We start from the raw sequence: 11,139 nt of genomic DNA on the forward strand, positions 1-11,139 counted from the left end.
GCCCCGCTGGACGGGTCTGGTGGGCCGGCTGCCTGGGTCTGTGCCCCTCGGAGCTGCTTGCTAGCAGTGAGCACAGGGCCCATCAGGCACCTGGGCTGTGACTCTCGGCCCTGGGTCTTGTCTGGGTCCAGCTGTCTTCACCTGTGCTCTGAGCTTATTGGCACAGAGCAGAAACCAACTCTAAGAAATTCATGGAGAGTGGGCTCTATCGTGAGGAGCCTCAGAGACCTCACCAGAACAGCAATCAAGGCGCGCTTCTCCTCTCCTGCTCCCTCGAGGCCGAGGCCCGCTTTCTCCTCGGGTCTCCTCCTGGCGTCTGCGGGACAGCTCAGCCGCACAGACGCTGGGCAGCATGCGCACAACAGCAGCGCTTGAGCCTAGTCCACTGCTCGGGCACCGTCCTGTCCTGCCGATGTCTCTGAGACTGAGTGGCCCCGTGGACGCCGGGTTCCCATGCTTGACAGGGGCTGAGGGGCAGGAGGCCCAGACAGATCGCCTGGTTTGAATCCACTGCCTTGGATGTCCCCTCCGGCCGGCATGGCGTGGGGACTGTCTTACTGGGGAAGCTCGAGAAAGGAACCACACTGTCAGCACAGGAAACTAACTGCCTGGAGCCTGTGTGAAGCTCTTTCTTAAGGGAGATGCTGGGATTTTAGGCCCTTTCTCCTACAGAAGTGTTGGGAGCCCCCCGGCCAGGGCAGTGCCTGCGTGTGTCCCCAGGCCCCAGCTCAGGCCTGGCGCTTGGCAGGTGCTCCCCAAGGATTTCCTGCTGCCAGTCAGGTCTCCAGGCTAGCCTGCAGCATTCCGAAGCAGCATCTATAACCGAGTTCTGAGGGAAATGCATGTTAGCGTGATGCAGGAGAAAGAGCCCCGGAGGGGAGGCAGAGGCTCTAACCCAGCTCGGGCCCCAAGTAGGTGTGTGACTTTGGGCGCCGCTTAATCTCTCTGGTTTCAGTTGCTTCATCTTCAGAATGCATGCAGTGGAATGAGGGCAGCTCTGAGGCCCCTTCCAGCTATAAAATTCTGTGGCTCTGACTAACAGACTCAGGATTTAGTTGCCCCACCCTATCGGCCTTCCCTCCCCATGCCATTTATGGGTGCGAGAGTTTGGTCATGGAGATGAGCTAGATTCTCCCGGGAACCAATAACTCTCCGGAGCTACATAATCGCCACCACCATCATCGTCCTGCTGATGAATGCCAATTTATCATAAATCACCACTCGTTCCTGATAAATACCGGTTCTTGGTTCGCAGACACTCTGCCAGGCACTTTACGTGCATTAGCTAACTTAAGCCTAAAAACAACCCCATGAGGCAGGGTCTCAGTTTACCAAGCACGGGAAGATTGAGCAACTCACCAGAAGCTGCCTGGTGAGGAAGCACAGCCTTTCCCCAAAACTTTTTTCCATGACGCTCCCTAGCCTGTCGCTCAGCACCGGGGCAGGGGCTGCAGCCAGTGTGCTCCCCTGCGAATGATTCCAGGGAAGGCGGTCCCCCACAGGCCCGTCCCTTCCCCGGAGCTGTTTCCCTCGGGTCCGCCTGCTGTGGGAGAAGGGTGCAGTCCTTCTGTCGATAAAGGGGCACTGGGTCGCCAGGCCCATTACTCCGAGCAGGTTGTGCTACTTAACACGCTAGCTCTCTCCTGGCTGTCATCACTAATGAAATCGCTGCCCAGGTCAGGAGGTGGACAGTCGCAAAGAGGAAAGAGGGGGCCGTTCCTCCAGAGGTGCTCCGGGAAGGTGAGGAGCCCCCTCTGTGAAGCCCTGGCAGCCAGTGGGCAGGCCGAGCAGGCAGGGCTGGGCATACCGGAAGGGGCACCCTTGCTCCTCAGTAGGAGGTGTGCGCTGTTCGGTGTGGGAGCCATGACACTGCGGCTGCAGAGCACTGACTGTGACTTCTGAACTGAGATGCGCTGTAAACACCAAGTCTCTGCTGGACTTCAAAGGCTCAGTTGATGGGTAGGAGAAGCATCTCAGTACCACTTTTTATCAAACGGATAACATCCTAGATATACTGGGCAAAGTTAAACACTAAAGTCAGCTCCATGATTTCTTTTTATTTTTTAATGTGGCTAATAGAATGTGTTAAGTTACATGTGTGGCCCACGTTATATTTCTGTAGGACAGTACTGTTTCACATGATCTTGCAAAGTAATATCTGTGTTGTGTGTGTGAGTGTAACATGATAGTATATAATTTTACTTACTGGTAACAGTGATTGTCAACACCAGAAAGGTCATGGAAAGGCCAGAGCTGGCTTCCCAGGAAGAGATTTAGGTAGCACAGCCGGGAACTAAGCAGGGAGATGGATGGATGATTGGGTATGGATGAGTGGAAAGAAACTTCCTCCAGCATACCCGAGGCTTTTAAATTGTTTCCACTGGGCCGGGAGCTAATTCTAGAAGGGTTTACCTGGGGAGTCAAGTGGGAGCAGGTAATTGGGAACACCTGGCTGACGTAGGTGGCTGGGCGTGCTCCAGGAAGCAGCACTTCTGGGAAGTGTGTTGTGACAGTAGTGATGTCTGTGCCAAGGTAGAACATTTATCACATTATAGCAAACTGAAAGTGAGCATCCATATTGCAAGTGCCAGACTGTGTGTGATTATCCTTGCTCTCATGAAAACTCAGCCCCGGACGGTGTTACAGAGAGACGGTCATGCGTAGAAACTGTAAGCTCCGATGTTTATATTAAAAACACCTGTAGTAATTTTGCTGCCACATTGAAACACATAGTGTATGTTGTATCTTTATAGCCCTTTGTGGCAGCTTCTTCTAGAGATGGCTGCAGTGGTCCACCCGTCCTCCTGGGAGTGGGGAGATGGTCTCCTCTTCGGTTTGCAGCTGGCCTTGTAACCAGTGGTAAGCATAGGAAGTGACCTGGAGCCCTTACAGGGCCTTCAGCTTCTGTTCTTGGCGGCAGCCACTGTATAAAGAAGGCTGGGCTAAGGCTGAGGAGTTGTGAGAGACCCGCGTGGGGAAGGGCAGTGGCCATGTGGAGAACTGTGGTGTCTGCAGCTCCAGGCAGCTGGGCCTGGGGAAGAGGCCATCATGTCCCCCGGCCCAGCCAGACCCCACTGGCCAACACCACCAGGGCAGAGCTGAGCCATATCCCCGAGCCCGCAAATCATGGGCAGCAAAAGGGCTGCAGCCACTAAGTGTGGGTGGGTGATCATGCCACAGCAGGTAAGTACTGCAGTCTCATCTGTGGGTGCCTTTTCCTTTCACACATGGTGTACATGGTCACATAACTCTGGGCGCATATTGTATCCAAGCTCATTTGTTACATGCTTATTCATAATACGTATGTTGTGCTAAGCCCTAAATCAAATGAGTTATACAGGCTTAGTCCTTTGTTGGAGATACTATGCATTGAAAACAAACACATAAGGAAATATTTGTAAATGATTGAACTAAGGATACTCTCATTCAACACTCCTTCCTTGAAACCCTCTTAAGAAAAAGAAAAAATATACAGCAAAAAAAAAAACCCTTTAATCTTCATTGTAACACCTAAATTGCCCATAACTTGAATCATAAGATATTAAGAATTGAAGGCAATTGCCATGGAATTTGCAGATAAACAAGATAGAGTGCTAAGATCTCTACACAGGCCTGTGTTTTACCCACAAGGCCTTGCTACCTAGAGAAAGGCAGGGAGGAGTTGCTAAAGGTTAAGCTAGTGCTGCCGCTGAGGCACAGCCTCCTGCTGTTTGAGACTGCAGCCAGAGGTACAGGGGAAGGCTCAGGGAAACAGTCATCACCAGCCTAGCTCGGCAAGACCTTGTGATACTGGGCTATTCTGCAAGCCACACTACCCAGCTTTGTGCTGAGAGGCGACAGCCACGACGTAGGCCGAGGATGTGACAAGTCTGGGAGGAGGCTTGGGACCAGTCTGAATACAAGCTGCAAGCTGCCTTCAGTGTACCTCCTGCTGCTCATGGATTCTTCCACCATGGCCACCTGCTGGAGCATAATGATTACTAGGAAGGCACTGCCCCACTGTCCACACTTCAGGGAGAGCGAGGCATCTGCAAGGAGAAAAGGGACATCAGCAAAGCAGGGGAGCAGCACCTCTTAGGAACAGTACTCAAAGAAAAGTGTGAAGCTGAGTTCATCACTCTCTGCAGGCTCAAAGAAATTCCAGACTCCTGTTTTTTATAATTGCTTAGAGCAAAGCTGAGCAGGTTAACCTGTTGGTTCTGTAAATAATGTTTTATTGGAGTCTTCCCCTTTTGTTTACACCTTGTCTGCGGCAGCAGAACTAAATGGTGATGAAAGACATACGTTCCATAAGCCTAAAGTGTTCACTGTCCAGCCCTTCAAGATGGAAAGCTGCAATACCCTGGCTTCAACACAGAAGAGCTTTTAAAAAAACAAATAGTAGTGATCAGGAATGATATAAAAGGGTATAAAATGATATAAGAAAGAAAACCACGACGGAGATTGAAGTCACAGCAGCAAAATTTAAAATAAATGTAACTAAAAAAGTCAGGTGAACATCCTAGAGAATCTCACATAAAATAGGAAAAAGTCAGACATAAAATGACTAACTAGAGATGATAGACTAGGAGATGGAACAGAAGAGATACAACATATGCATAATTGGTGTGCCTGAAACAGATGGGAGAAATAGGAGAGATAAAATATTTTCAAAGATAGATATAATAAACATTCTAATATACTACCTACTCTACTCACTAGAATAGTGAGGATCTGAACTGAAAGAACAGATACCACACAAAATTTGTTTTAGCGTGGTTAACACATGACTAGGAGCTTTGATATGTCATATTGTTACCAGGGAAGAGAAAAATTAATCCCAGCCTTGGAACATTCAGATTGGTGTGCTTAACTGAAATAACAGGATAAGGAGCTAGGTGAACCTTGTCATGCCCTCTTTCTTTCAGTACATAGGTGTCAAAGTAAAATGATATGTTAAAAGCAAAAAAAAGAGCCAGATGAGGTGGTTCCCAGCTGTAATCCCAGCATTCTAGGAGGCTGAGGCAAGAGAATAATCGTAAGCTCAAACCCAGCCTGAGCAATTTAGCAAGACCCTGTCTCAAAATTTTAAAAAGGGTTTGGGCTGTAGCTAGGTGCAGAGGGCCTGTGTTCAACCCCCACTACTGAAAGTTGTTTTTAAAAATAGCAAAAGCTATATAACTTTCTAAATTATGTTCTATTAATCGGTGCTTTTATTAATTTATTGTCTGTTACTTTTTTGTTTGTTAGGTAACTTTGTATCTTTAAACTGCTAAAAAGATCTTTAATCAAAGAAGTCTTCATGCCACTGTTTCTTTTTTTTTTTTTTTTTTTGGCTTTTTCTCCAGTACTGGGAACCGAATTCATGACCTTGTGCTTGCCAGGCAGGCGCTTTTGCCGCTGAGCTAAATCCCCAGCCCCCCATGCCACTGTGTTTCAATCCATGAAAAAAAATAGATGGGCTGAGAGGGCCCTTAGGCCAAGCCGAGGGTTTATGCTACTTGATTTTGTCAGTATAGTTTTATTTGTTTTGATTGGGTGGATCATTTGATTTTATTTCCCAAAAAATGTCAGAGTAGAGAGTACTCTCCTGGGCTAATTTGGGACCCACCCACCAAGAATAAGGCCTGGTCTACCACAGGCCACCCGAGGTTCTGACCCTGCCGTGGGTACCAGGCCACCATCCTGAGAACAGCTCCTGACTGACAGCCGAAGATAGTGTGTGTGAAGGGACCCACATTTGCGTTCTTTGTTTGGAACCCTGGTTTTCCTTTGTTTGAATTCACAAGTTTGTGTGTGTGTGTGTGTGTGTGTGTGTGTGTGGTGCTGGGAATAGAACCTGGGGCCTTAATGAATGCTAGGCAAGTACTGTACCAATGAGCTACATTCCCAGCCCCCATGATTTTTGTTAGACTAGACTTCATAGACTTTCCCCATAAATTATATATATATATATATATATATATATATATATATACACACACACACATATATATATTCCTCTTTTAAAATGATTTTTATGACAGTAGTACATAAAGCACAGAAGCACAGGGCCGAAAGCACCAGTCAAATACACATAGTTAAACATAACCTTGATTAACAAATCTTGTTATTCATGGATGCCAGCTCAGTTAATAAGTGTTTGCAGCTTGGATACTGAACTGGAGGTTAATGGCGAGGTGGAAGCAATTGCAGAATCCAGATTTTTAAGACAAACACACATCACACCCCAAAAGGCATGCGTGGAATCAGGTGTAGTCAGTGGGCTGTGGTGATGGCTTTGGCTGTTCCCCTTCACTGGTCCAGCGTGAACAGCCTCCAGAGCTGGCGCCTTCTCAACCAAAGAGGACCAGCCCCTCTCCAAGGCCTCTGGAGAGCTTGCACCTTACCCTCCTACGGCCAAGTAGCAGACTTGAAATTTCTAAAAATTAAAGTTGCATTTGACTTCTCTAAATTAGATTTGTAGAGCACATAGGTTAATTATACAGTTACAGGGAAGCATATGTGCAAACTGAACAAACATCTCCACCCATCTCAGCTTGGTTGTCATATGTCAGTTGTGTGGAGTCAGGTTTCCCTTCCTTTACTTTCGGTGCAAAATGAATGCAAGACGTGGTTTGAAAACTGCATTGTTTGTTTGCCACTAAGGGATATTTTTATGTTGAAGAATCTGAAGCTCTGGTACATTCCTTAACTGATTTGCTTTCCTCCCTGTGGGATGGATGAAAAGCAGGAGCTTTTTTTCATGTGAACTGGTAATCAGGTCAGTACTAAAAGTAAATAAGTGTCTGAGGAAGTGGATAAGTCAGTCACATCCTTAAAGGGCACCGAAAGAATGTGGGAATATCTGTCTCTTTCCTCCTCAGTTCCTTGAGAGACAAAGGGAGAAGGCTGGCGTCTAAAATGTGTAACCTCACAACACCTTCTCGGTCGGCAGCCAGGGCCGGGTGGCGACTCGTTCGCAGACAGTCCCCCGGTGTGTCATGGGTCGTGTAGTCCCGCATGTGAACAGGAAGGTGAGCATGGTGAACTTTTGCCTCAGTTGTGCCATCCATCAGGGGATAAATGGAGCAGATCACCGTGTGCAGCTGCGCACGGAGGCGAGTGCCTGCGTCCTCCTCACACAGGGGCCTTTGTCTCCACGTGATCTGGCATCCACGGGATGTACCCGGCCTGGGCTTCGTGGCAAATTACTAACCCATTATCACACCAGAACACAGGATCGTTTATCTTCTAATCCGCAGTGTCACCTGTTCTTCATTTACCAGTCAATAACCATTAATTATGCTCAGTGGAAAGTTAAACAAAGCCCTTTCCCTCTGTTAAGACCAGTAAACTATTCAGTAATAACAAATAAGTCTGGAATTGTATATCCTTTCCCTTCCCATTCCCAGACTGGAGTCTGGTACAATATGAACTTTAGAGGAAATGCCTAGAAATTGATAGGTCAAAGGCCCCAGATAGTCTGATGGAAAAGAAAAGGGCAGATTCTTGGCCCCAGCTCTCGTGCAAGTGAGAGGCTCCTACCGATCTCCAGATTCCTGTGGGACAGAACAGGACCGGGGAGCTAAGGCCACATGTACCCTGCACCGCCGCTGAGCAGCAGCCGTGTTTCCTCCTCTCATTTTTCTAAGCCCATCTCTTCCTTCACGTGATGAAACCAGGGTTCTTCTGCAGTCATGCTAGCACAAGAGTATCCCTAAAGAAACAAAATTCACTGAGCGGTCCTGAAAGACCTATTTGAAACATTTTTTTAAAAATGGAAATGTGAGCGAAACACATTTAAATGTGTTTACCCTGTTACATGTAATTCCTCAGAAAAATATTCAAACAAATTCTGTACAGAAGCATAATTTAATTTTTCCTAAACACTCTGAAAATATTTTGACAAATGCCAGCACTAGTGTGTGTGTGCACATGTATATGCGTGCACATATGCAGCTGTGCACTGGGCGTACTCAGAGAGTGGGCAGAGGTGGCTCGCTTGGGACCGGTGACCAAAGGGCAGCTGGAGCCCAGTGAAGCCACCGCGGCATGTGCTGCAGGTCACAGGAAAACTCAGTGAGACAGCACTAACTCACCCCTATGGCTGACTTGGGACCCTGGTCTAGAATCCAGAAAAAGGTCAGCATGTCCAGACTGCTCAGGAGAGAGTGCATTACAGACCTCGGGGAGCTCCGGGCAGGCACAACCCTACAGAGAGCTCCCGGGAGCACCTCTGTGCTCCTCCTCTTGGGCCCCAGCACTTCACAGTGTAGAGGGGCCTCGAATGAAGGCTCCATCTGGGGTGTGGACTGTCCTTCTACAGAGGACATTGGCGTTTGATGCCTTTTAAAAACTGATCAAGCTTAATCAGTAGTAACAGTAGTATAGTATTTAAAAGTGTTGTAACTACATTCATCCACTGGGATCTCTTAATGCCAAATGAACTGCAGCTATTTCATTAATGTGAACAAAACGGTCTGTCCACCAAGGCAGTGTCCTCTGCCAGTTACTTTACCATGTGTTGCTGACTGAAATGATTGCCATTGTCCCCGCCAGCAGGCCCCATCTCCAAGGCCTGGGAAACTGCCATAACTATCATCTTCCACAGAAAAAAATACAATTTCAAATAGGAAAAGTACCCAAACTATTTCCTTCCTTAAAACAAAAATATGACTTCAAGTAGTTTCATAGTGGACCAACAATATGAAAATATCCATAAGAAACAACTTCAAGTGAAAGGGAAATGCATTTTGTTTTTTAGAAGGTTGCCATAAATTCACAAATAGAATGAATGAAAGAAAGAAAGGAAAAAAAGAAAGAAAAGAAAAAAGAAAAGAGAAAAGGAAAGGAAAGGAAGGAAGGAAAAAAAGAGAGAAAGAAAAGAAAGAAAGAGAAAGAAAGAAAAAGAAAGAAAGAAAAGAAAGAAAGAAAGAAAGAAAGAAAGAAAGAAAGAAAAGAAAGAAAGAAAAAGAAAGAAAGAAAGAAAGAAAAAGAAAAGAAGGAACGAAGATTGATTAGGGATTTTGGTGGCATTTTCTAAGCGAAAATATGCTGGCTTATTGATTTCAGCAACCTGTTTCCAAGCTTTTCTAAGACTAGCCAGGGAAACACCCACCAACATAGTGTTTACTAAATGTTAGAACAAGGGTTCAATGCGTGTAACACTGGGCAATGTCAAAACAAAGTGCTTATTCTTTTAGCTAGTTTATTTTGAGAAATGGGTGATAGTGAGGGGGAAAACCGTTTTTTACTTAGATTTCTTTTTTGCTTCCTTCCCCTCCTCTTCCCACCCTTCCCTGCCCCTCCCCTGCCCTTCTTTTCCCTTTATTTTTTTCTTCTTTTTTATAGTGCTGGATTGAGCGCATAACCTTGCATATGCTAATAAGCACATGTGCTGTGCTGTGCTGTGCTGCACTATCAAGCTACACCCCCTGCCCTGGGCTTGGATCTTTCTCAAAGGGTCAAGCAGGCTCTCAGATACCTGCTAGACTTAATTTTTAAACTCTGCATCCTGAAGTGTGTAAAACGCTTTATAATTAACATGTAGTTCCAAGCTGTGGAAACTGTAGGCCTGCATGCTATTGATAAAAGCTCTCTGACTGCAGAAGGACACATTGCGGTGGTTGCCACGCATCTGTCTCAGAGTGCGGAGGCCCTTTGTCCACCCAGACTCCTTGTTCCCATTGAGAAACTGCAGCCCAGTGAGACGTTCTCATGATCACTGAGGAGTCCCTGACCCTGAAATGCCACCTTAGGAAACTCTTAACTCTGGTATTAATAAATTCATTGCCTTTCAGACAGCTGTTTAAAATAGTAATGTTCTCTATTTTGTGGTTGTTTCTCTGTTGATAATTGTTTATTTTGCTTTTCAATTGATAAATTTCCAACTTCATGATTAAGAAATGAGTTTATACTTTTGAAGAGTTTAATGATGGAGTTTATAATCTCTTCAAATGCGTTTTCCTTACCTGCCTTTGGTGACATGTAGGAAAGTTAGACAATCCTTAGGAACCCTTCTTTCATGAACATACTATAAAAAGCTTATTAGCTAGAGACTTTAAAAGGTTTGTCATAAATATACTATGAAAAGGGTATTTGTCACAGATACTGTTGAACATCGTGTTCCTCTAAGGCATATTGCATAAGAGTCACGAGGGATGTAAAAGATAAAAGGTTCCTGCAGATTCCTCACCTCTGTGGCCAGGGCCCAGGCTTCTATACCGAATAGTCCCCAGATGTTTCTGAGGTACATTAAAGTGTGAGAACCATCCCTGCAGGGCTGGAGTACTGTGTTAAATTCATGTTCAGTTTTCTAGGTGTACATGTCCGTATCTGATTATGACAGCACTGTATTCCCAAAGTGTCTGCTGAGGACATTACATGGATCTGCCTCTCTGTCTAGGCTATGTGGCTGATGTTGCAGAATGATGAGCCGGAGGACTTTGTCATCGCTACTGGGGAAGTCCACAGCGTCCGTGAGTTTGTGGAGAAGTCATTCATGCACATTGGCAAGACCATCGTGTAAGTACGCGGGGCGCTGCTTGCTGCTCCTCCACCAGACATTTGCCGGCAGCCAGGCATGCGTGCCCCTCCTCCTGGCCAGCTCCCTTTTCGTCTTGCCTGTACACGCTTGTGACTCCGTGTGTGCAGCTCAGCATGCGTGCATCCAACCTGCTTACTTCAGATGTCAAGTGTTCCTCAGCACCTAAATCCAGTCTTTTCAAATTTTATTTTCTTACTTTGTCCTGTTTTTAAAGTTTCTTTTTCTTTTTCCAGTCTTAAGTTTTTATTGCAATATAAATGCCATCTTTTACTATTTATTACTATGTATTTTACTGTGTCTATTTGTACTCTTACAAGTCCAATGCAGTAACATTACCCAGTCTTTTGTACTACCTTTAAACATAAAATATAATAATTTTATTTTCTAAAAATTAAGACTATCATAAACTTACAGAACAGCTTCAAATACATTACAGTCTGTTCTCTGAACCCTTGACAGCAAGTTGTGACTGGTGCCCTATCGTCCTGAACCTGTGTGTACTTTCTACAAACAATGACATCCCTACATAGATTCAGTGCAACCATCAGAGAGGAAATTCACAGGGATAACTACCCCCATCCAGCCCTCAGACAGTGACATTCCCCTGATGCAATGCAACCATCAGACAGGAA

At 45.9% G+C, this 11,139-nt stretch overlaps 1 protein-coding gene across 1 annotated transcript in view; it reads left to right on the top strand.

Moving 5' to 3' along the window:
* Nucleotides 1–11,139, top strand: part of Gmds (GDP-mannose 4,6-dehydratase) — a 429,050-nt gene that overhangs the window by 312,921 nt on the left and 104,990 nt on the right. The window contains exon 8 of the mRNA XM_013521779.1: nt 10,367–10,485. Within this exon, the coding sequence (XP_013377233.1) occupies nt 10,367–10,485 (119 nt within the window). The remainder of the gene's footprint in view (nt 1–10,366; nt 10,486–11,139) is intronic.

Source organism: Chinchilla lanigera, unplaced genomic scaffold (genome assembly GCF_000276665.1).
Source record: "Chinchilla lanigera isolate Chin_1 unplaced genomic scaffold, ChiLan1.0 scaffold00064, whole genome shotgun sequence".
NCBI lineage: Eukaryota > Metazoa > Chordata > Mammalia > Rodentia > Chinchillidae > Chinchilla > Chinchilla lanigera.